The sequence below is a fragment of the Capra hircus genome, chromosome 3 (assembly GCF_001704415.2).
Source record: "Capra hircus breed San Clemente chromosome 3, ASM170441v1, whole genome shotgun sequence".
Taxonomy (NCBI): Eukaryota; Metazoa; Chordata; class Mammalia; order Artiodactyla; family Bovidae; genus Capra; species Capra hircus.
In genome coordinates this window covers 3,312,979-3,338,651 of record NC_030810.1, presented here as the reverse complement: position 1 = coordinate 3,338,651, position 25,673 = coordinate 3,312,979, and the positions used below count along the sequence as shown (strand labels likewise).

At 49.9% G+C, this 25,673-nt stretch overlaps 2 protein-coding genes and 1 long non-coding RNA gene across 10 annotated transcripts in view; 2 read left to right on the top strand and 1 right to left on the bottom strand.

The window, feature by feature from the left end:
• The window catches only part of UBE2F (ubiquitin conjugating enzyme E2 F (putative)), a 45,797-nt gene extending 41,892 nt beyond the window's left edge, over window positions 1-3,905 (top strand). For 2 of the 3 annotated variants that reach the window (XM_018040392.1, XM_005678770.3), the window contains 2 exons: window positions 1,137-1,199; window positions 3,188-3,826. In XM_018040392.1, the coding sequence (XP_017895881.1) occupies window positions 1,137-1,199; window positions 3,188-3,238 (114 nt within the window). In that variant the 3' untranslated portion in view covers window positions 3,239-3,826. Of the gene's footprint in view, window positions 1-1,136; window positions 1,200-3,187 lie in introns of all 3 variants that reach the window. The other variant, XM_018040378.1, reaches the window with a different exon arrangement.
• On the bottom strand, window positions 3,730-15,917 carry LOC102173359. Its single transcript, XR_001917247.1, has 2 exons — window positions 15,755-15,917; window positions 3,730-4,015 (listed from the first exon to the last, which is right to left on the bottom strand). It is a non-coding gene; the product is annotated as an uncharacterized LOC102173359 (long non-coding RNA).
• SCLY (selenocysteine lyase) overlaps window positions 16,236-25,673 on the top strand; it is a 30,013-nt gene continuing 20,575 nt past the window's right edge. The window contains exons 1-3 of one of the 6 annotated variants that reach the window (XM_018040336.1): window positions 16,236-16,389; window positions 19,371-19,483; window positions 23,991-24,091. In XM_018040336.1, the coding sequence (XP_017895825.1) occupies window positions 16,325-16,389; window positions 19,371-19,483; window positions 23,991-24,091 (279 nt within the window). In that variant the 5' untranslated portion in view covers window positions 16,236-16,324. Of the gene's footprint in view, window positions 16,410-16,446; window positions 16,671-19,367; window positions 19,484-23,990; window positions 24,092-25,673 lie in introns of those variants that run through there. The other 5 variants (XM_018040327.1, XM_018040369.1, XM_018040361.1 and 2 more) reach the window with 5 other exon arrangements.

Sequence of the window (25,673 nt, the reverse complement as noted above, 5' to 3'; positions counted from 1 at the left end):
GAGTAAAACCTCAGGTCCCTCCAGGAAAATAAGCCCATCCTGGACAGCCCACAAGACAGTCCCCTGCATCCTTGCCCTGTCATCTTGAGCAAATCAAACACCCAGAGCCTCACAAGAGACTCTTCCATGCCTCATATATTCACTATACAGTCGAGAAGACGAAGAATGCCGTGTGTTTGGTATAGTCTTCTATTCTATATGCTTCATACTTTTGCCTGTTTCTAGGACTTGGAATCTAATTTCCCAGCTGTAAATGATCATTACAGGTTTTCCTTGCTCTATTTGTGACATATTGGTCACAGCCATGTTTATTTCCAAATCAGGAATACAGTCCCCAGGTTAAACATTTCTGCTGAGGAGAAATACAGTTTCTTTACAATGATCCATTGATGGCTTTGGAAAGCAGTGACTTATCCTAAGGACAAATCTTTCTACCCTGGTCTTTCAGAAGAGGAGTAGATAGTATGAAGATTAGATGTGGCCCCCAATCTGAGACCTGTGCTTATTATTCTTGGTGGAGAGGCGGGCAGTGGAAGGACGGGAGGAGGGGAGCTCTCCCAGGGCTTTTCTGAGGTGGGAAGGTGCTTCCTCCTCAGGCCAGGGAACACTGACCTAACGGCACTGTCCTCTGTCCAGTTTGGGTCCAGACATCATTCCTCCTGGGTTGAGTACAGTGCTTGTGGAGATGAGTTAAAAGATGAAGGGGAACCCAGGCAAGACCAGAATGAAAGCATAGCAGGCACAGCTGTTAATCACAAAATCAAGGGGAAAATGAGTTTCTAAGGAAAAGCAATTTTTATTTATAAATGCTCATATTGAGAGTGGTTTGTCCTTCCCCAATTATAAGAAATAGCATTAGAAATTAAGGTGATTGCTATTTCCTCACCAGACTGTGGAAAGTCATCTGTACACATTCCACCCTTCTCTCAGTCAACCATGAATCACCATTTTGGAAAAAATGTCTCACGTTCAATGCTTCTGCATCAAAAGAACTTTATTTCTCGGCAGTTTTCTCAACTCTCTGGGTCACTCTAACATTTGCTGATTAAATTTCTGTTGCCTGTTTCATAAAATGAAGAATGGTAACAGCAGAAAAACAGGTTCTTTCCACTGTTTACTCTGACTTTCTTTTTAAGGATCTGTTGAATTTTGATGATCCACTGAATATTGAAGCTGCGGAACATCATTTGCGAGACAAGGTAAGCTATTCACAGAAGATTCTAGGTTGATGCGTTTGGTGAAAATATAATTGCGTGTGCGAGCGTACGCTCAGTTGTATCTGACTCTGTGACCCGATGGACTGTAGCCCTCCAGGCTCCTCTGTCCATGGGGTTCTCCAGGAAAGAATACTGCATGGGGTGCCGGTTCCTTCTCCAGGGGATAGTCTCGACCCAGAGATCAAACCTGAATCTCCTGCATTGGCAGGCGGATGCTTTACCTGGTGCCACCTGGGAAGCCTGAAAAGAGAATTAACTGCCCCTTGAGTAGATAAGGATGAAATTGAGAATGGTGGAACCCAGGATTGGAGCTTAAAGCATTTATAATTGATGTGTTATAATCAATGTGCCTGGTCTCAGGAAAGTGTTTGATCCCAGGTCAGACAGGGGTGTTCCTATAAGGTGTGATTTCCTAGCAGAGTTCAGTGAGTGACTGACAACAGGCAACTCTTGCCTCACCCCGTGACAGTGCAGGAGTGCAGGCGGGAGGATGGAGGCGGCCCCCAGCCCTCACCCTCACACTGCGGGCTCTGTCGCGCCTGCCCCAAGACCCATTCCTTCGGCCCACAGCTCCACGCGGGAGGGGCTAACCTTGTCCCTCATTTGCTGTGAGGAAGCAAGGCCACAAAGAAGGGAGAGGACCCGCCAGGAGGGGGCAGAGCTCGGGACTTAAGCCCGGAGCTCCTGGCCTTCTCGGGCAGCCTCAGACAGAGGAGCAAGGCGGGCTGCAGGGCCTGTTGGGGAGGACTGCTCATCTGGGGGGGCGTGGAGACCAGAAGGGCCTCGGGCTCAGCCGGGGCACCTGTGCTCCCGCGGTCACACTGAGGGCGGGGCTGCCGGTGGGATCATCACTCCACCCTGAGAGCTTTGGCCCCGGGAGCAGGTGGTACTGTGGGCTTCGGGGCGCTGTGGACGTGGATCTTGTGAGTTTTGCTGAAGGCGGCCAGGGCTCCCGTGCAGCCTGTGTCGGCTGTGGGCTGGTGAGGGGCTCCATGCGCAGCCCTGGGCCAGCTGGTGCCGGTCACAGATCTCCCCTTCCTCAGCCCAGAGTCCGCCCCCACCTGCAGAGTGAATTCACGGCCTCCCTAGTGGCCCCTGCTGAGGCCTCCTGGTCACCAGTAGAGGGCGCTCGTCAGGCCCCGGGCTGTGTGTGTCCCTGGATGCGGGTGAAGGGGGGCACCCTGTGGGCAGCAGTGCGGGGAGGAGGGCAGCTGGGAACCCACCTTGAGCTCACACGCTGCCCCAGCAAACGCGGGCAGGCCTTCTGAGGTGAACGAGCTCCAAGTACTCTTGTGGCTCAGACAGTCCCGGGGCCCTTCCCAGTCCTGCAAGGCCGGGGAATTCTGCTCCTAACCTTAGAGAGAGAAGACCTAGGGACACACTTGGGGCGTTGGCTCAGATGGGAGGTGGCTTTCCTGCTCGTGCTGGCCTGGGAGGGGCCTGCGTCCATACGGCCTTTTTACACCTGAGGGATCAGTCCGGCGCCAGGTAGCTTTTGCTTGTTGCCCAAGGAGGCGACTCTGTTCAAGGCCCCCTCTTCTCTCGGGCAGGGTGGGCACCCTGATGGCCCGCCGCACCTGGATGGTAGGTAGGAGGGTCCTGGGAAGGCGGATCTGGACACAGGGCCTTCCCGAGAGCAGCAGCCGGAACCCGTTTGCGGTCCAGAGCACTGGCCTGACCCATGTGGGGACCTTGACCGCACTGGGCATCTCTCCCGTCTGCAGAACGAAGGGTCTTCAGTTCCCTTACGCCCAGAGCGTGTTGGCATCCCCACCCCGGCACCCCGAGTGGCAGGGAGGCAGCACTCTGCCCGCGGGTCTCTGCGCATCCTGCCCCTTGGTTACCGGGGGATGAGGCTGGGCCCTCCACACACTCCCCAGAGCTCACGGGGGCCCTTGGCTCGGGGGTGCCTCACTTGTCCCCAGAGAGTCACTCTCCCATAACTCACGGCCCTGATTCCCACCCCGCAGGAGGACTTCCGGAATAAAGTGGAGGACTACATTAAGCGCTATGCCAGATGATACGGGGAGAGGACTGCAGGGCCGCGGACTGTGCGTGAGAAGATGGGCTCCACCCGAAACCAGAGGAGCCTCTCCCCGATCTTCAGCTCCCCTCAGTCCCGCCGGCTCCTCCGAGTCCTGTGACCGTGTTGTCCTGAGGAAGAACCTCTTCACGACCGCCCATTGTAGCCGGAGAGTTCCACATAAATACAGCCAGAAAATGTGTCTGGGGTTCTAAAGAGTTGTCTGCTTACCTTAACATGTTTACTTTTTTGAAACTGTACTGTATAGGCTGTTGATGAGAATGAACTCAGCGTCGAGGCTAGAGCTGCTTCTCCCCTCCCCCGTCAGTCCCGCGCAGGTGATGCTGATGCTCAGTGTAGCCCGCAGATTGGCCGTCAGAAACCCGCTACAAACTGTGATTGGTGCGAAGTCTCTTAGCTCCTCCCACGAATGTCGGCCCTGCCTAGGTGTCGTGAAGCTTCCCAGAATGCAGTCATTCACTGTAGATCTCTTACTGAAATGCGTATTTTATTTAATGTAAGTATATTTTGGAACAGATTTGTAATTTGTACAATTTAATGCTTTAATTATTTTTTTCTATTCTCATTTAGTTTGTATCTTCATTGTATAGAGCAGACAGATGTTGGGTCAAGCAACTATGGAGAAATACAAAGAAAATATGAAAGGCACAGTATTCATTGTGTCCAAATACACCAAGAATCTGGGTTTTAAAAAATCAGCTCGTTTCTAGGTCCAGATGGGGCAAAGAAGCTTCGGGATCCTTTGCAGCTAGATCTGGAAGATTTAAAAGAAAAGCAAAGTCATGTGCTGCCCAGAGGACCCTGGCTGCAGCCCAGCCCACCCAGGGGCTAAGGTGCTCCTGCGTGGTGACCCGCCTGTGAGCCAGTGTGCAGGGAGCCTTATGTTCTGGGACCTGGAGGGAGACCTCGGGCAGCAGCCTGAGGCCCTGACACTGCACCTGTGGCCCTCTGAGGTATTGGCAAGATTTAGGGGGTATTCCCGTGCTCCCAGGCCCCTGGGTCTCCGGAGTGGTTCTCCTAAGCCTTGGCGAACCAGGAGTCAGAGGCGGCACACTTTCAAAGTAAGAACAGGGAAGAGAGGTGAGTGGGTTTACTGCGGTGTTAGGCATCAGAACCACTGGAATCAGTTTCCTATGCTGCTTGCCAGACGCTCAGGTTTAACTGACAGCCTCCTCAGGCCTCTGGACTGCCCCGTCTGCCATCTGCCTGGTCTGGTTGGTTCCTCTTAGTTTATAACATTATCTCTGATTATGAGATCAGTCTGTCCAGGAAGGAATTGGGGCCACACTTCCCACTGGTCATTAGGAACCCTGCCCGTTAGACAGGAGGGTGACCCAGCTACTGGGCCACTGTGTCTGGTGCACGGAGCAGGGGGTTGGGGGGGGCGCGCAGTGGCATCTTTGACCAGGCCTGTCAGGACAAGTGTCCTGGGAGAGGGAGCCCAGTCACATACTTCTCACTGGAACCCAAAGTATCACGGAACTCCCCCACAGACCACAGAGCCACCCTCTGCTACGTGGGTCAGGAGAGCAGCAGCCGGTGGTCCACCTGCCCCGGGCACACTGCTCCCTGCCAGCTCCCGCCCAACTCCCTAGGCCACACCCCCTAGCTGTCCAGCCAGTCCGCCCGGTGGTGCAGATGGAGGTGGAAGAAATGAAACATGGGTAATGTGGGGCAGACACTACTCGCTGGACAGGGTGAAAGGGATAAGGCTCCTTGTCGGTTCTGACCTCACACAGGTCTCTGCTCATCAGGGGTCAAGCAGTTCTTCAAAAGTGACACTCCCACATTCTGGATCATCCCTTTCTGTCTGGTGGCCCTCCCTCAGAGGCATCCTACCCCCAACCCCACCCCATCTTGTTAAAGAGCTCACCCAGCTTGGCCCATGGCCCATGGTGCCATCCTGGGTGCCTGCCCAGCAGGCCCCACAACAGCTTTTGGTGCCTGTGGGACACTGATCTCTGGGACTTTGGCTTCTTGGGGTCTTTTCGCACGCTTAGGCCACAGAAACATTTCTGGCCATAGTGCCTGTGCCTGCCAACCCAGGGCAGTTGGTGATGTCTCATCTGCCAGGGGTGGGGCTGCTGGGCTCTGGGCACCCCGACGGCCCTGGAGCCAGCTGGGGTGGTGCCGTGTCCCCATGCTGCTGCTGCTTAGGATCGCATGCATCAGCTGCGTGGTTTTCAGGCACACTTTACGTGGAGATGGCTCCAGGGTAGCCCTGGCAGGAGGAGAAGCTCGCATCTCCCCTCTTCCCTTCCCTTGGACAGACCGCCTGCCAGCTGCCTCTGGGAGGAGCCAGGGCCAGCGTTACTCAGGTGCTGAGCACTGACCTCCTGGCTGTGTCTCTCCCTGCAGCCCAGGATGTCACGTGTCCTGGTGTGCTTTTCAGCTGCTGTGTCTGTGTTGCCCAATGCCAGCCTCAGGGAGCAGTCTTGGGTAACTTCACGAGATGCCCTGCTTTACCTGCCCTCCTCTCCAAGTCCTGAAAGCCCCAGAGGCCTGCCTATCTGACCTCTGGCACTCAGACCAAGCCGGGTGGTGCACATGCTGGAGAAGCCTGCAGTACGAGATCTGTGGGAAGGCCTTGTGCTATTCAGACTGTTTGCAGTAGCTAACACTTGGAATGTCGTCTTTGGAAGGAACGCGTCCCTTCATGTTTGCCAGTCTCGGTGTTCCATGCGTATTCTCCTCCGCCCTTGTTCCATGCCTGGGGACTCACAGGAAGACGTCACGGTTCCAGGAGGGAGCAGGCCTTCCCCACGGTGTGGCCACAGCCAGGCCAGTCTCAGCAGAGTCCCAAGTCTGCTCTCAGGACATCTGGCGGCAGAGGCACCAGAAACAGATTGAACCGACTTGCTGGGCTCTGAAGCTTAGCAAAATTATCTCAGAGGCCAAACTCCCAGGCGGTGGTGACCACCATGATGGGTCACGTGTCTTCAGGGGACAAGCCTGGGTTGCTCTGTTACCCCACCCTTTCTTTCTTGAACTGCGGGTGGGAAAAAAATTCCGGTTGCCGTCGGACGTTTTGCTGTGATGATCAAGTCAAGCAGAATTTTTTCATACAAGAAGCCCAACAAGGCGTTAACCAACAACTGCAGCTTTAACAAGATCCTTCGCGGCTGGTATAGTCTGTTCCAGGATCATTTCACTTCCATCCACTTAAAAATGTTTAATCTTGGAAAGTCAGGTTTGCTCCAAGTTCATTTTCTTCATAAAGTGTGTGTAGTAAAATGCTATTGATACATAGTAAAATAATGTTTTCCTTTTCCTTTGCTGAAGAACCTCTCCTTCCCTGCTCCTACAGCCCTGCCTCAAACAAATCCAGCAGATTGGAGGGGCCCAGTTCAGAGGAGTCCACATCACCCGCTGAAGTTCTCACTCATGCCCTGGGGTTCCACAGGTTACCAAAGTGACTTACCAAAAGAACTGTGGTTGGGCAAATGTTCTTCAAAAAACCCAGAGATGGAGGCATTTGGGGACCTTGCACTGTTAAGAATATCTGTTTCCTCATGTCAAGCTGTATAAACAACTGAATTACCATCTCTTTTTTAAAATCCATCTTAGGGCTTTTTCACTTTGATCACCAGTCACACTGGGCCAGAGTTCTTCTGGTAAGTTCATTGGTGTTCTGGTTTTTGTCTTTTTAAACTTACGGGCAGTTATAAGAATCCCTGGTGTTGCAAGAGTCCCCAGTGCTGGAGGAGACTACGGACAGGGCTGTGCTCTGCAGACCGGGCCAGGTGGTGGTTGGGGGCCCGGGGAGAGGGTCGGCATCCCCACAGCTCAGGGCCCAGGATGCTCACCCCTGCATGGCCCCAGGGAGGCCCTGCAGTCGCTCCCACAGGCCATGCATGGTGCTTGATGGCGAAAGATCATTTTGCGTAAACCATTCATTATCTGACAGCTCTTTCTGAAATGTATTCCGGGACTTCCTTGGTGCTCCACTGGTGACAACCCTAGGCTCCCAGTGCAGGGGGCCTGGGTTCGATCCTTGGTCAGGGAACTAGATCCCACATGCTGCAACTAAAGGTCCTGCATGCCGCAATGAAGATCAGAGATCCCACACCTGCAGCTAGGACCCAGTGCAGCCAAATAAAAACATAAAAATGGAATTTACTCCGTCAATAACCTGTTCATCTGCGTCCTCCCCTCCCCTCACCTGGATGAGGGTGGGTGCCGTGAGCTCGGTGCAGCGCTCAGGAGAAAGAGCCTTGCTTCCTGCTCCTACACAGCTTCGGCCTCAAGTTGAGTCTGAGAAATGACGCCTGTGTCCTGGGTGAGCACAGTGTCACGGCCACGTGTCTGGCGGCACCAGTGACCAGGGTGTGACACAGACCGCAGTCCCTGCAGAACAGTGGCGGGGGGGGGGGGGGGGTGGGGGGGTGGGCAGCCACACACCCACTGAGACCGGAGCAGATGCAAGGCTGTGGCCCCACGTGTGGCCACCGGGGCTTCCTACAGCCTTCCCGCGCCTCCAGAAGAGGCACCGGCCTGGCATCCAGAGCCCACGGCCGCTGGGCCCATCTTTCTGCCTGCTGCTGCACCCAGGACCCTGGCTTTACTGCCGTGGGGAGGCCCGTCCCACCCCAGCCTCAGCATCCCGCCTGGGGCTTCCTTCTGGATTCAGTTCAGGTGGTGCCCCGTGTGGCCGGCCGGTCTCACAGGCTGGTGGACAGTCTTGCAGTGTCCTCACCTCGCCCAGGCTTCCAGAAGCACCAGGGGAGGTCTGCGCCGGCCCGTGTGTCCATTTCTGCCTGTGCGAGCATCAGTCAGCTCCTGGAGCACAGGGCCTCCTCTTCACTGCAGGCAGTGACTGAGTCTTATGATATGATGATTGATGGTAGGTGGGTGCAGCGGGAGCTTGAGAGCATGAGTCCGCCAGAGGCAAGCCTACTCGGCGCAGGCCCCTGCCTGGGGGCGGGAAATGCCGGCCAGCCCAGGCCAGCCGGGCCAACAGACCCCCCAACCTTCAGTGACAGGTGCCATCTCAACAGTTTGCTTTGCTTGAGTAAATGGGCCTCTGGAAAAATCCTGCTGAGGAAGAAGGAATAATGTCCAGCAGACTTGGGATAAACATGGTAATGGAAACCAAGTGTAGGATTTAAAGAAACTTTTCCAGGGGGCAAAAAAATCCATCTCCTTAGGAAAATGCAGTAAATGGCACCTTTGACCCCAAATCAAAAAGTCCTAAGGCGACCTAGTGGTTAAGAATCCACTTGTCAGTGCAGGGGACACGGGCTCAAATCTCCGATCTGGGAATCGTCTACATGCAGCCGAGCAACTCAACCCTTGCCCCACAAATACCGAGCCAGTGCTCCAAGGCCAGCAAACCGCAGCTGCTGAGCCCATGCGCCGCAACTACTGAAGCTCACACACCTAGAGCCGGTGCTCCACGAGAGAAGCCACTGCAGCGAGAAGCCTGCACGCTACAGCAGAGTCGCGTCCGCTCATCAGCTAGAGAAAGCCCACACGCAGCAACGAAGACGCAGCACAGTCAAAAGCAGGTTTTTTTTTAAAAAGTAATAAATGCACAACGGTACAGGGCAGGTCGATGCTGGCAAAATAGATCAACAATGATCAGTGATGTGGAGACAAACTTGGTTAGCTCTCCAGGAAGGACACAAAGAGACAAAAGTCATCTGTAGAGACGACAACAGGGCAGAGGGGTTTGTCCGTGTGGCTAAGATGGATTAACCTCCTCTCTGTGCCAGGAACAGGGAAAAAGGTAAAAAATACATTCCTTACCATAAATCACAGTGTCTCAGTTAGTCATTCAGTTCAGTTCAGTCCAGTCGCTCAGTCGTGTCCAACTCTTTGCGACCCCATGAATCACAGCACGCCAGGCCTCCCTGTCCATCACCAACTCCCGGAGTTCACCCAGACTCACGCCCATCGAGTCTGTGATGCCATCCAGCCATCTCATCTTCTGTCGTCCCCTTCTCCTCCTGCCCCCAGTCCCTCCCAGCATCAGAGTCTTTTCCAATGAGTCAACTCTTCGCGTGAGGTGGTCAAAGTACTGGAGTTTCAGCTTTAGCATCATTCCCTCCAAAGAAATCCCAGGGCTGATCTCCTTCAGAATGGACTGGTTGGATCTCCTTGCAGTCCAAGGGACTCTCAAGGGTCTTCTCCAACACCACAGTTCAAAAGCATCAATTCTACGGTGCTCAGCTTTCTTCACAGTCCAACTCTCACATCCATACATGACCACTGGAAAAACCATAGCCTTGACTAGATGGACCTTTGTTGGCAAAGTAATGTCTCTGCTTTTGAATATGCTGGTCATAACTTTCCTTCCAAGGAATAAGCGTCTTTTAATTTCATGGTTGGTCATAACTTTCCTTCCAAGGAATAAGCGTCTTTTAATTTCATGGCTGCAATCACCACCTGCAGTGATTTTGGAGCCCCCAAAAATAATGTCTGACGCTGTTTCCACTGTTTCCCCATCTATCTGCCAGGAAGTGATGGGACCAGATGCCATGATCTTCATTTTCTGAATGTTGAGCTTTAAGCCAACTTTTTCACTCTCCTCTTTCACATTCATCAAGAAGCTTTTTAGTTCCTCTTTACTTTCTGCCATAAGGGTAGTGTCATCTGCATATCTGAGGTTATTGATATTTCTCCTGGCAATCTTGATTCCAGCTTGTGCTTCTTCCAGCCCAGAGTTTCTCATGATGTACTCTGCATGTAAGTAAAATAAGCAGGGTGACAATATACAGCCTTGGCATACTCCTTTTCCTATCTGGAACCAGTCTGTTCCATGTCCAGTTCTAACTGCTGCTTCCTGACCTGCATATAGGTTTCTCAAGAGGCAGGTCAGGTGATCTGGTATTCCCATCTCTTTCAGTTAGTCATTAGGGAGATGCAAATCAGGGCCACTTCACATCCCTGAGGACAGCTAAAATAAAATTTAAAAAACAGACATCAGATGTTGCTGGGGATGTTGAGAAATCAGAATCCTCATACACTGCTGATTAGAATGGCAAATGGGGCAGCTCCTTTTAAAAACATTCCGGGAGTTCTTCAGGTTAAATATACAGGACCCACACTGAGACTTCCCTGGTGGCCCAGTGGTGAAGAATGTGCCTGTCAATGCAGGGGTCTCGGGTTCACTCCCAGGTTGGGGAACTAAGATCCCACATGCCAAGGGGCAACAAAGCCTGTAAGGCAGCCAGTGAGCCTGCACGCTCTAGAGCCTGAGCATAGGAACTACAGAAAGCCCATGCACCACAACAATTTATCATAGTCAAAGACTGGATACACTGCAAATGCCCATCAAGTGATGAATGGGAAAACGAAATATGGAATAGCCAGGCAAAGGAACAGTGAACATCAACAAAAAGGAATTACTGATGCATGCTACAACATGGGCTGAAACCTTGAAAACAGTATCCTAACTGAAAGAAGCTAGACGCAGAAGGCCACAGGCTTTATGATTCCATTTATATGAAATACCCAGACAGGCAAATCTACAGAAATAGAAAGTAGCTAGTTGTTGCTAGGGCTATGGCGAAGAGGAAATGGAGACTGACTGCTAATGAGTGCAGTGTTTCTTGCTGGGGGTGATGAAAATGTGCTAGATGTACTTAGTTGCATAACCTAGGAATACCATACACTTTAAAAGGGTCAATTTTATGGTATATGGAACATTATGAAGAAATGAAGGTGTCATACTGTAAAATGTTCAAATTATCCACAAGAAGACAAGCAAAGAGAAAAGAGTTGAGAACCACATGAAACAAACAGAAATAAATAATAAAATGGTAGATTTAAGATTTATTACCATTGATAATTATATGTAAATGGTCTAATACACTAAAAGACAAAGATTTGCAGAGTGGATTACTCTGGTCTGGGGAGATGTTACCATTGTGGAAAACTGAGTTAAAGGACTTCGTAACATTTTTACAACTGCATGTAAACCTGTAAGGGTCCCAATAAAATTTTTACTTAAGAGTCTTGAGAGTCCCTTGAGAGTCCCTTGGACTGCAAGGAGATCCAACCAGTCCATTCTGAAGGAGATCAGCCCTGGGATTTCTTTGGAAGGAATGATGCTAAAGCTGAAACTCCAGTACTTCGGCCACCTCACGCGAAGAGTTGACTCATTGGCAAAGACTGATGCTGGGAAGGATTGGGGGGAGGAGGAGAAGGGGACGACAGAAGATGAGATGGCTGGATGGCATCACCGACTCGATGGGCGTGAGTCTGGGTGAACTCCGGGAGTTGGTGATGGACAGGGAGGCCTGGCGTGCTGCGATTCATGGGGTCGCAAAGAGTTGGACACGACTGAGCGACTGAACTGAACTGAATACACCCAGCACCCAAGAAGGTAAAATTTACAATGCCTAGTATTCAACACAAAACTTCAAGGTATGCAAGAAGCAAGTAAATAACAGCCATGGTCAGAGGGGAGAAAAAAGTCAGTCTGTAGAAACAGAGCCTATCAAATATGATAGCATGAATGGATCAGAGCGTTAAAACAACTCAAGATGATAAAGAAAAGACTATTCGTGTTAAGTCAAGATGTGGAAAATATAAGACACAAATTCAGTTTTCTGAAGAAAAACACAGATGTGATGAAAAGTATACCAGATGGGTTTAACAACAGGTTACATACTGCTGAAGAAAGGATTTATGAACTGGAAGATGGCAAGAAAAAAATGAAAGATGGTGAGTGGCAGTATACCTAAGGAGAAAACACTCAGAACTCGGGCAAGCTGTGCGCAAACTTCATGCAGCCCAGCAAACTTGTAATTGGAGTTTCCAAAGGAGCAGGGGAGAGAGAAAAGCATTTGAAGATTTAATTACCAAAAGCTTTCCAAATCGATATATGCTCCAAGCCCACAGACACCAGGTCAACAACTTCAAAGCACAAGAACATGAGGGAAACTACATCGTATCACATTCTACATTGCTTAAAATCAGTACCAGAGCAAAAATATTAAAAAGCAGTCAAGAATTAAAGACACATCATGTAAAAAGGAACGTAGAAAAGGGTGGTTGCACGTTTCCCGTTGGAAAGAATGTGAGCAAGGAAACAGTGGAGAAAAAAAAACTTTATTGAAAGAAAAATCTCAAGCAAGAATTCTGTATCTGGGGAAGGTATCAAAGCTGAAGGCAAAATAAAGATGTTTCTCATATGTACAAAAGCTGAGAGTCATGCCAGCAGATGAACACTGCAAGGAACTTTGAACAAAGTCCTCAGACATGGGATCAAGTGGGAATATGGAACCACATCAGGGTTTCTCAACCTCAACACTAAGCTGACGCTTAGGCCAGATGTGGCTCCCAGGTGGACTGTCTAGTGCATTGTAGGGTGGTTAATGCACATATGGCCTCCAGTCTAATTCAGTTCAGTTCAGTCGCTCAGTCGCATCCGACTCTGTGACCCCATGAATCGCAGCACTCCAGGCCTCTCTGTCCATCACCAACTCCCAGAGTTCACACAGACTCACGTCCATCAAGCCAGTGATGCCATCCAGCCGTCTCATCCTGTGTCGTCCCCTTTTCCTCCTGCCCCCAATCCCTCCCAGCATCAGAGTCTTTTCCAATGAGTCAACTTACGAGCTATTAATAGATCCCAGAGGCACCAACCACAGTGATGGGGGACAGCTAACGTTTTAGACATTGTTAAATGTCCCCTAGAGGGAAAAATACAGAGAAGGCAACGGCAACCCACTCCAGTACTCTTGCCTGGAAAATCCCATGGACGGAGGAGCCTGGTGGGCTGCAGTCCATGGGGTCACTAAGAGTCTGACACAACTGAGCTACTTCACTTTCACTTTTCACTTTCCTGCATTGGAGAAGGAAATGGCAACCCACTCCAGGGTTCTTGCTTGGAGAATCCCAGGGACGGCGGAGCCTGGTGGGCTGCCGTCTATGGGGTTGCACAGAGTCGGACAAGTCTGATGCAACTTAGCAGCAGCAGCAGCAGAGGGGAAAAAAAAAAATCACTCCTGGTTGAGAATCACCTTTCATATTTTGCATCTCTGTGTTTTTGACCAATGATCTGACAGAATTCCTCTGCTTGGGCATTTAACACATTAATTCACTCTTTATGCCTGTTCTATTCAGCCTATTTATTGATTTTTTCAAAAACGGACTTTATTTTTCAGAGCAGTTTTAAAGGTTCCCAGAGAAAATGAGCAGAACAGAGTCCCCCTATCACCCTATTCCCTACCCGTCTACCTCCTCTATTAGTGACGTCACACAGATATAAGACATTTGTTAACCGCTGAACCTCCACGGACACATCATTATCATCCACAGTCCCTGGCTGACACTGGGGTCCACTCTTGGTGTCTGACATTATATGAGTTTCCACAAACGTATAATGACATGCATCTATTGTTACAGTATCATTTACAGTGGTTTCACTGCCCTAAACATTCTCTGTGCTCTGCCTGTTCATGTTTGTCTGACTCCCTATCCCTGGCAACCCTATTGAGTGTTTTTTTTTCACACTTTCTTTTTTAAAATTTTTATTTATTTCTGTGACTGTGTCACATCTTGGTTGTAGTCCAAGATCCGTGTTGCCTCACGCAGGATCTCCTGTTGTGGGACACGGGCTCAGCAGTTGCAGAGCTCGGCCTTAGCGGCTCCACTGCATGCGGGATCTTAGTTTCCCCACCAGTGATCAAACTCACATCCCCTGCATTGCAAGGCGGATTCTTAACCACTGGACCATCAAGGAAGTCCCCCCTATTGAAATTTTAAATCTCAATTATTATAGCTTTCAACCAGTTGTTTTTTTTTAACTGTTGCTTGTTCTTATGACTGCCTTTTTAAAGAAATAAGATGCTCCCTTAACTCCTTGAAGGGGACAACAGAGGATGAGATGGTTAGATGGCATCACTGACTCGATGGACATGAGTTTGAGTAAGTTCTGGGAGTTAGTGATGGACATGGAAGCCTGGTGTGCTGTAGTCCATGAGGTTGCAAAGAGTTGGACATGACTGAGTGACTGAACTAACAACTGACTCCTTGTAGACCTTTCCTCTCTGAGGACTTACTCTGCTTTATGACTTTTCCCCCTCGGGTGTGAGCTCTGTTTGCTGCATTTACTATTTCACTGCCACGGAGATGGCATTTCCTCAGACATTTGATCTTTACTGGACACTGATTTCATAATTTCCCTCTGCAGGCATCTGCTGCGTGTGTGAGCAGCCCACTCCTTATCATGTGGTTGATACCGCTTTTAGGAAGAGTGGAGTCCAGGCCATGGTCCTGAGTGCGGGGCACTCTCAACTCTAGTCTCCATCACTACCTTCGATGTATCCATCTGGAACCACAAACCTCTAACTGCTGCCTAACTAGTCCAAGCAGGGCTGGATCAGTCCCCTCCAGCTCCCATCCTGACAGTCTTCCATACAGAGAATGAAGCCTGCCCCCCACCTGTCAACTTCTCCACCCACCTCTGCTCTTAACCTCCTAGCTGCTCACTGTCTCCAGGACTTTCTACCTCTTCTTCATCTTCAGCCTCCTTGTTAGCTGCCTTCTTGAAGCCCCGTCATCCTGTGCCCCTTCTTACCGCCGTCCTCAGCCTTCTAAGAGCTGACTACATCCTCCACCTCTTCCTGTCTCCTTGCTTCCTCGGCACTGCACTCTCACCCTCCCCCACAGCTCTCATGAACTTCCTTTCACAAAACCATGAGTAGCTCCTGCCCGTTATATACAGTAGACACTTCAGACTTCCTCTCAACTACTACCTGTGCTCTTGACACTCTTCATTCTGTTTCCTCTTTTCACTGGCCCTGAGCTTCTGTTTATCTATTTGCTTCTTAAATTTTCATGCGTCTTTTGCTCCAGACTGCATTTGGCAAGACAAGAGCTCGGTTTGCATGCAGGAATGAAAGGAAATAAAGAATCCAGAAAGGAAAGAGGCTTGCTGAGCTGCAAAAGACAACTTCGGGATCCTGCCAGGAGATAACATTGTGCAAGCCTACGAAAAATCCAGCTAAAATTCAATTTCTTGGCAAAGCATCCCTGAGTTCAAATTCTGGCCCCATTCCTCCCCGTGTGAAGGTGGGCAAGATGCTGGCCTTTCCTCTAACTGGACATCCTCGCGTGTAAGGTGGAGCTACCAGGTACCTACTGGATAAAGGTGATGCCAAGACGAAACCAGTGAATACACGAAAGGCGCTTGGAACACCGCCTGGCACACGCTCGGCGCTCAAACTCAGAAACTGTTAACTTGCCAAAAGGGCAAGAGACGGTGGGTGGCTCATTAGCATTCAGGAATCTGCATCGTCGCCCTCTCACCGCTTTCGCAACCGACTCGCGTTACGGTCCGCGGCGGTCGGCGGGATGCACGAACGCTAGACACTCCCATCCGACAGGTCGTGCTCCGCCGGCCAGGGCGCCTTCCCGTCCGCGCACCGGCGCTACTCCTCCCCTCGCTCCCGCGTGCCCGGTGGCGCCCCCGCTCCCTAGGCCCGCCAGACCCCTGCCCCGCGCAGTGTTCCTCCGGTCTCGCCTAGCCCCTCAGACCCACCCTCGCGAGACGAGCCCGAAGTCACCACGCAGAGGGTCGGGTCACGGTGGAGGCGCAGGGTGCGGCCTACCGGCCTCGGCTGACCGCGGATCCAGCTCCAGCCGAGCGGATTTAGTCAAACCGGCGACCGAAGCCCCGCCAGCCCGGGTCGGGCGCCTCCTCCTTGCGCGCCGCCGCTGTGACCACGCCCCCGGGACGCGCTTGAAGCCCCGCCCCCAGCCCGTCTCCTCGCTGCGCGCGACCGGGGACCCCGCCTCCCCGCGGAGCACCTCCCCCTAGCGCGCCGCCCGCCCGCCCGCGCGCCGCCGACGTGACCACCCCCGTGACGCGTTTGAAGCCCCGCCCCCAGCCCGTCTCCTCGCTGCGCGCGACCGGGGACCCTGCCTCCCCGCGGAGCGCCGCTGCAGCGCGAGGATTGGCCGGAGCTGCACGGCTCAGCCAATCCGCACGCGCTCCGGCGCCCGCAGCCCCGCCCCCTCCCGGCGGCGCTCCTAACCGTGACAGGCTCTGCGGGTCTGGGCCTCGCTTGAGGGGACTGGCGGGCTGGAAACGGGCCGCGGTGGGGTCGGGATGGAGGCGGCCGGGGCGCGGAACAGGGACGCGCGGGGCCGAGCGGAGAAGAGCCCGCCCGAGAGGTGCGCTCCTAGAGGGGAAGGTAGGGAGAGCCGTAGGCGCGCTCCTCCAAGAAGACCTCCAGGCGCCGCGTGGCGGTGGCGGAGGGTGGCGGCCGGCGGGTGGTCATTCCCCGAGGGACGCTGGGGCGGCAGGCGGCCGCTGTCGGCGGAACGGGGCTTTCCCTGGGAGCGGGGCGCCAGCTGGCCGGTCACTCGCGCGCAGGAGAGTCCGCGCAGGAGGCGGCGATGACCGCCGGGAGGACGAGCGGCGCACGGCGGGGCCTGGGAAAGGCTCCGGGAAGGTGACGATCGGGCCGAAAACCCCAGGGACACCCAGGAGTCCGCAGCACGAGTTCTGCCCGCGGGGTCCCGGGCGGCGGGGGCCGCGGACCGCATGGCCTGGGGCAGCTGTCCACCGGCAGAACCCCGGGGGGGCGGGGAACTTGGGGCGTATTTTCACTGCGATGGGGCTCCTGGAGGTTTGAGCAGATGTAATTTAATTATATTATAAGGGAAGTGATGTAATCTAATTATATTATAGGTTGCTGTTGTATATTTTACAGGACTCCTTCTGGCTGCTTGGTAGGGAGTCAGGGTTTGCAGCAATCAGGAAAACCCGTTAGGAATTTGCTGTCATTTGGGAGGCAGAGGTGGTGTGGACCTCAGCGGGCGCAGGTGTGGCGAAGTCCGAATGTACCTGATAAAACCTGCCCGACTTGCTGATGCTTACTCCCAGCGTGGGCTGGGGGTTAGGTGGGGTGAGGGAAGGAGTCGGGGTGGGAGTGTTAAGAAGGAAGCTCCCAGGCTTGAGCAGCTGGCGGAGTGGGGAGCAAGACTGGGAGATATTTCAGTCCACCGATGCTGGGACCTTCTTCCCCTGGGTGCGGGTGGGGCGCGGCGGAAATGCTTTCTTTGGGCGTGTGTTTGAGAGAGTCTTCATCCTCAGTCGAGGAATTTGTTAAATACTTTGGCGGGGGAGGGGGTAATCCTCTCTACCGGAGTGTGAGAAATGGGTGTGTATCTTTAACTTTTGGGTCTAGGCCTAAATCTGACTGCTCGCTCTTTCGGTTTCATTTGCCTGGGACGGAGAAAAGGGAGCTAGGAAGGAAAGTTTAATTTTCCCATGCAATATTGATAACACTTTAAGGAAGCAGCATATACTGGGGAAGAGTAATCTGTGGTGCGTTCCTCTGAAATTCAAGCTGTGAATTAACTCAGCCAAGCAGAAGATTGAAGAGCTGTGTGGTCACTAGTAGTATGAGGAACTTCGAAATACCGGAAGTGAGAGCAAAATTATGGACACAAGCAGATTCAATTCTCAGCAGCAGGGATTCCTAATCCCAGGGTGGTCAAGGAATGCTGGTCAGATTTCCCAAGCCCCAAAGCCCTGTACTTGGGCATGTTAGAGACAAGATGTTGCATTCAAACACTCCATGGATTTAAAAAATGTGTTTAGCAGCCACCGTTGGTAATTGTGTTTGAATTTTCTTGTGAATTGGCTTAAACACTATTGTTGACTTAAAAATCAGGTAAAATAATGAATAGTATCTGACAGGATTGTCTGCTGTATACGTTCATGAACGTTTCTGAGATTTTTCAGAAATTTTTATTGGAGTTGATTCTCAATACTGTGTTAGTTTCAGGTGTACAGCAAAGTGAATCAGTTATATATATACATGTGTCCATTCCTTTTTTTTTTTAAGGTTCTTTTCCCATATAAGCCATTACAGAGTATTAAGTAGTTCCCTGTGCTTGAAAGTTTTTGATTCTGATAACTATATAATATATAGTTAGTTAGTTAAGTCGCTCAGTCGTGTCCGACTCTTTGCAACCCCATGGAATGTAGCCCACCAGGCTCCTCTGTCCATGGGATTCTCCAGGCAAGAATACTGGAGTGGGTTGCCATTTCCTTCTCCAGAGGATCTTCCCAACCCAGGGATCAAACCCAGGTCTCCCGCACTGCAGGCAGACGCTTTAACCTCTGAGCCACCAGGGAAGCCCCCTTATATATATGTGTATGTATATACACACACAGGTAAATTCCACCTAGGAATCTTTCAGGGCTGTGCACTTTCTTATGACATTCGTCGCCTTAAATGTCAAGCCCCTACTGTGTGCCAGCTGTTGTCCTCAATGTTGGTGACACACCTGGGAGGAAGATGGGAGCTCGTGAAGCTGCTGTTCAGTTACATTCTATCAAGGCAGAGAATTAACAAGGGGCAAGTCTCGTGTTAGATGATGGGATGCTGCGGAAAAGCAGGGGAACACACAGCCCTGCAGAGGAGGGCAGGGGCAGCTGCAGTTTCATTTAGAAACTAGCCTCATGAGGTCAAGTTGAGCAAAGACCTAAAAAGTAAGGCAGTGATAGAGGGCATCCTCATTATGGGCAAAGAAAACGGAAAATGCAAAGAGAGGAACCCCTGAGACTGCAGTGCGGGGGACAAAGAGGGGCTGCGAGAGGAACTGTGGGAGCCTAGGTTACCCGTGCCTCATGGCCATCACAGACACCACCAGGAAATACAGGAAAACTGCCAGTGAAGTGGTGAAGTTCAAACACCAGGGGAAAAGCCCTCAGGAATGTGTGACTCCCTGGGCCTGCAAGGTTCCCCTTTTCCATCAGAAGGAAGCAGCATGGGGTGGAAAGAAGCTCTGGAAGTCTAAGTGGACAGTCTCCTAGCAGTGATAAAGAAAACAAGCAAATACTCCTCCTCCTATAAGCTACTTCAGTCATGTCCGACTCTCTGCAACCCTACGAACTGTAGCCCACCAGGCTCCTCTGTCCATGGGATTCTCCAGGCAAGGATGCTAGATAATCAGAAATCAGTATACATTTTCCATAAGTGACACAGACGTGGGCATTCCTAAGCACACAGCATAATTGCAGAAAAGCCCCTGACCTTGACATTATTTGCTGCTGCTGACGGCATAGACTCAGTGCAGCTGTTTTTCCACATTTCATCTTCTTGTCCTTAAGAGGCACGTCTTTGTTTTCTCTCCAGCAGGAAAGTGTATATGGACTATAATGCAACCACTCCCCTGGAGCCAGAAGTGATTGAGGCCATGACGGAGGCCATGCGGGAAGCCTGGGGAAATCCCAGTAGCTCTTACCCAGCAGGTAATTCTAGAAGACGTGCCCAGATCTGAGATGAGGGGCAGGGGAACTCTTGCAGGAACTCTACACCACATGGCATGGCTCGGTTTTGAGTGGATTTTCTGTTAACCGCACGTCTTTAGCTGTAACTCTGGATAGTTTTTTTTCCTGAAAAGACCAAATTTGAGCTTCGTTGATACCATCATCTTTCATCTTTAACATGCTCTCCTGTCCCCCTTTCCCAGATGAAAAAGATGTCTTATTAAGAGCTGCTTGTAGGGCACTTCCCTGATGATCCACTGGTTAAGACTTGGTGCTCCCAATGCAGGGGGCAGGCATGAATTTGATTCCTGGTCAGGGAACTAAGACCCTGTTTGCTGCAAGGTGCAATCGAAAAAAAAAAGTTGTTTGTAATAACAGTACTTATAAGACCCTGTCGCGTATCTGTCTCCATCCATCCTTACAAAATTTGCAAACTAGATCTTTTACATAATCAGGATCACATAGAATCCTGGCCTCCTTTTTTAAAAATTAAAGTTCTTTCACCTCAGTTCAGTTGCTCAGTCACATCCGACTCTTTGCGACCCCAAGGACTGCAGCATGCCAGGCTTCTCTGTCCATCACCAACTCCTGGAGCTTAATCAAACTCATGTCCATCAAGTTGGTGATGCCATCCAGCCATCTCATCCTCTGTCGTCCCCTTTGCCTCATGCCCTCAATCTTTCCCAGCATCAGGGTCTTTTCCAATGAGTCCATTCTACGCACCAGGTGGCCAAAGTATTGGAGTTTCAGCTTCAGCATCAGTCCTCGCAATGAATATTCAGGATTGACTGGTTGGATCTCCTTGCAGTCCAAGGGACTCTCAAGAGTCTTCTCCAACACCACAGTTCAAAGGCATCGATTCTTTGGCACTCAGCTTTCTTTACAATCCAACTCTCACATTCATATATGACCACTGGAGAAACTGTAGCTTTTACTAGATGGACCTTTGTTGGCAAAGTAATGTCTCTGCTTTTGAGAATGCTGTCTAGGTTGGTCATAACTTTTCTTCCAAGAAGCAAGCATCTTTTAATTTCATGGCTGCAGTCACCATCTGCAGTGATTTTGGATCCCCCAAAAAATAAAGTCTGGCACTGTTTCCATTGTTTCCCCATGTATTAGCCATAAAGTGATGGGACCGGGTGCCATGATCTTCGTTTTCTGAATGTCAAGTTTTAAGCCAACTTCTTCACTCTCCTCTTTCACTTTCATCAAGAGGCTCTTTAGTTCTTTGCTTTCTGCCATAAGGGTGGTGTCATCTGCATATCTGAGGTTACTGATATTTCTCCCAGCAATCTTGATTCCAGCTTGGGCTTCATCCAGCCCAGCATTTCTCATGATGTACTCTGCATATAAGTTAAATAAGCATGGTGGCAATATACAGCATTAATGTACTCCTTTCCCAATTTGGAACCAGTTTTTTGTTCCATGTCCAGTTCTAACTGTTGCTTCTTGACCTGCATACAGATTTCTCAGGAGGCAGGTCAGATGGTCTAGTATTCCCATCTCTTTAAGAATTTTCCACAGTCTGTTGGAAATATGTTTCTCATTTATTGTTGTTTCCATGTAGAGCTTTAAGTTGGAGGTTCTACAAAATGATTTGCTTTAGATCAGTAGTTACTTGGCTGAGTCACATTGTGTTTTGCAGATGGTGAGCTGAAGCTGTGCCTTCTTATTTAAAGTTTTATCAGGGATGCATGCCACATGCATGCCAAGTTGCTCAGGCGTGTCCGACTCTTTGCGACCCCATGGACTATAGCCCACCAGGCTCCTCAGTTCATAGGATAGGGTTTAACAATTGTTGCTGTTCAGTTGCTAAGTAGTGTCCAACTCTTTGCGACCCCATGTACTGATAGACTGTATGCTATGCAGTCCGTGGATTTCTCCAGGTCAGAATATTGGAGTGGGTAGCCTTTCCTTTCTCCAGGGGATCTTCCCAACCCAGGGATCAAACCCAGGTCTCCCGCATTGCAGGCGGATTCTTTACCAGCTGAGCCACAAGGGAAGCCCAAGAATACTGGAGTGTATAGCCTATCCCTTCTCCAGCAGATCTTCCCGTCCTAGGAATCAAACCAGGATCTCCTGCATTGCAGGCAGAGTCTTTACCAGCTGAGCTATCAGGGAAGCCAGTGTCCCGGAGTTTGCTCAGATTCATGTCTATTGAGTCAGTGATGCTGTCTAACCATCTCATCCTCGGCTGTCACCTTCTCCTTTTGCCTTCAATCTTTCCCAGCATCAGGGTCTTGTCTATTGAGTCAGCTCTTTGCATCAGGTGGCCAAAGTATTGGAGCTTCAGCTTCAGGGTCAGTCCCTCCAGTGAATATTCAAGGTTGGTTTCCTTTAGAATTGACTTAGCAGTGTTGTTTTAGTCACTAAGTCATGTCTGACTCTTTCCAACTCCATGGACTGTAGCCAGCCAGGCTCCTCAGTCCATGACAGGTTCTTTGCTGCTGAGCCACCAGGGAAGCCTCTGACTTAGCAATACTTGTGTACAGATTTACCGGCTTTTGTGGGTTTTCATGTCCATTTGCTTAGTAAACTTGGTAAATAAAAGCCTTTTCAAAATCAGATACTAGTCATTCATTAACTTCATTGTTGGTTTATTTTGTACTTGTATTCTGATTAATCTTTTGGACTTTGCCTTGTAGCTAATTTTTCCTCTAGAGAAACTGAACTTTCTCATGCATAAAACTGGAGAATGTGGAAAACAATTGAGTGCTAATAAAAAGCATTTGTCATGAAGAGGTTTAGGAATAACCCTCAGGAAGAGGCTCTCGTCCTGCCCTGTGAGCGGTGGGCATTTTCTGTGTTTGTGTGAAAATGGGATCTTACCGTAGTTACCTTGAGGTTGACCTGTGTGATTGTCAGCCGCTGTTTGTCTTCCCTGCCTAGAGGTGTTCTCTTGTGCTGTGTTCATGCTCGCATCTGCTGACAGGCGTGTGAGCTGTCCCCGGTTCTTGGCGACTGCAAATGGCACTGCTTCGAATGTCGTGCACGAGTCACGGTCATCGCCTCTTTCTTCTCGGGTAAACAGTGTTCACCATAAACACCTAGGAGTGGGATGGTGGGATCAGATGGGAAGTGGAGATCAGACCGCTGCCCTCTCTCCAAAGCGCTTGTACCATTTTGTGTTCCCACCGGCGTGATGAGAGTTGCATTTCCTCCGCAACCTCCTGACCACTTGGACTGGCCAGTCTTTTCATTTTAGCTGCTCTAATAGGCACATGACGGTAGAGAGGTAGCCCCACGAATCCTTACGAAGAAAGGTCTCTAAGACTTTGTCGATAAGTGGAAGGGGGAGTTTTTGCAAACCAGTATGTAAATTATGAAACCCACTTCTGAAAAGGAAAAAGAAAAGAAATGCTTAGATGAAAGTCTGTCAGTGCGTCGGGAAAGGCTGCAGGCTGCCACACACCACATGGGCAGGGGAGGCAGGGTGGGCCGAGGATCAGCCCAGAGGCTCCTTTGAGGGGCTTCTCAACAGAATCCTGGGGCAGGATGGGGAGGGAGCAGGTGGACGGGCCCGAGCGGCATGCCTGAGGGGCTCACGGCGTGCCCCGCGGTGCTCCTGCCCGTGTTGACCGACGCTATCACAGCCTTTCAAGTATCACTAACTGAACAGACTCGGTCTCCTAAACACCGCAGACCTTCCTAACTTATAATGAAAACTTAACGCAGTAGTCTTAGGGAGTGTGTGGATGACTTCGTATATGTATTTTTACCTCATCTTTTTACCTGTCTATCTTTATGTGTGTTTTCTTATTTACATATTTCTTATAGTGGTACCTGCTCAAAAAAGTATTTTTATAAATAGGACTGAATGGTCAAAAGGCCTGGAGGCTACTGGTCTGTAGTCGAAGTATGAATGATCATGGACATCTCCACAGTTCCTGCCGTGAGCCCTTCTTTCTCCACCATGTGAAGCTCAGTTCCTGCTTCCTGCTCTCCCATGAAACTAGGGGTAGCTGGGCTCCGAGCCCAGGTTTAAAAGCAAATGTGTCCCTGGGACTGTGATCTCACTAGTGACCGAGGGGACTGCACTGTGATATACGGCGCTGGACTTTGTATCGAGCAGTCGTGGGCTCTATTTCTGCTTATTTTTGTTGTTTTGCAGCGAGATCTATTACTCCACCCTTTCCTTCTCCCATCTTCCCGAATGGGAAGTGGGTTAGATGGCCACAGATCCTCTCTCGTAGCATCGAGTAAGAAGAAAGCCACGTCTCAGAATTTCAGGGCTCCGGCCTCCTCCCTCAGCTGTTTCTAGCTCCTCCCAAGTTCCTTGAATCTCAGTGGGTCCCCCTGATTTGCTGGCCTCTTCCTGTTGTCCCTTCGCCACGTGGTATCTAGGCTGTCACTCACGTTGGTGAACATGTGTTGTCCTAGAACCGCCCACTCAGCCCTCCCGCTCCCTCATGACTGGTCGTTCCTTTAAATGTGTGTTGATTGGATTTGGTGCAGCAAAGTTACTGAATTTCCACTTTGGTTCCTCCAGGTAGGAAGGCCAAGGAGATTATCAACACGGCCCGGGAGAACGTCGCCAAGATGATAGGTGGGCAGCCTCAGGACGTGATCTTCACTTCGGGGGGCACCGAGGTAAATAGTCCAGAGTCTTGTGTTCTTTCAGCTGTCAGTAATTAAAAAAAAGATGAGGTGGTGCCCTCTTGGTATTATGTCTTTTAAAGAAAGAGTAATGCTTTGTCCTGGTATTTTGCAAATTAGCCTGATTATTAGGCACCATTCATCCTATAAGTGAATTCCAGGGGGCTGATAGGATATTTGTTACCTAACATATGAATTAACTTGCTTGCATTGCTGTCTCAATAAAGAGAGCTTCTCCGTCGTTTTTCCCTGGAATCATTCCTTTATATCCCCAAATTTACCTTATTAAGAGGTTTGCAGTCAGAATGGCCATCATCAAAACATCTATAAACAACAAATGCTGGAGAGGTTTTGGAGAAAAGGGAACCCTCCTACATTGTTGGTGGGAATGTAAATTAATGCAGCCACTATGGAGAACAGAATGTGTGTGCTTAGTCACTCAGTCATGTCCAACTCTTTGGGACCCCATGGACTGTAGCTCACCAGGCTCCTCTGTCCATAGAATTCTCCAGGCAAGAACACTGGAGTGGGTAGCCATTCCTCTCTCCAGAAGATCTTCCTGACCCAGGGATTAAACCCAGGTTTCTCGCATTGCAGGTGGATTCTTTACTGTCTGAGCCACCAGGGAAGCCTTATGGAGGTGCCTTAAAAATTAAAAATAGAGTTACCATATGATTCAGCAATCCCACTCCTGGGCTCCTGGGCATATACCCAGAAAAGCTGAAAACCCTAATTCAAAAAGATACGTGCACCTCAGTGTTCACAGCAGCACTATTTATAATAGCCAAGACATGGAAGTAACCTAAATGTCCATCAACAGATGAGTGAATAAAGAAGATATGGTACATAAATATAATACATGCTGAGTGTAGTAACTCAGAGATAGACAAGTATTATATGATATCTCTTATACATGGAATCTTTTTAAAAAAAAATGATCCAAATGAAGTGATTTATGAAACAGAAGTAAACTCACAGACTTAGAAAAGAAGCTATGGTTACCAAAGGGGAAGCAGGGGCAAGGAGAGAGAAATTAGGAATTTGGGATTAACATATGCACACTACTATGTATAAAACAGATAAATGACAAAGACCTATTGCACAGCACAGGGGGCGATATTCAACATCTGGTGATAACTTGTAATGGAAAAGAATGTATGTATAACAGAATCACTTTGCTGAACACCTGAATCCAACACAACATTGTAAATCAACCATACTCCGATTTTGAAAAAAAAGAGTGTGAGGTTTGACCCATTTGAAAGGTATTTCTTTTTAAACAGATAGAAGATTCTCAATGATAGTATGATGGCATCAAGTCCTCTACTCAAGTCATTCTTACCACCTCATTTCCTGAGGGTCTTTCACAGGTGATGTGACTGTCCACATTAAAAAAAAAAAAAAGAATCTGCAGCTAGATTATTATTAAGTAAATTTAACAAAGTTATTAGATTAAGAAAATCAAGTGTATTTTTATGTATCAGCAACAATGCATATTTATCAAAGTACCAAAAAATATCAAATACTTAGGAAATAAATCTAGTAAAAAAGATTTTGTAAACCACTCCCTGCTCCA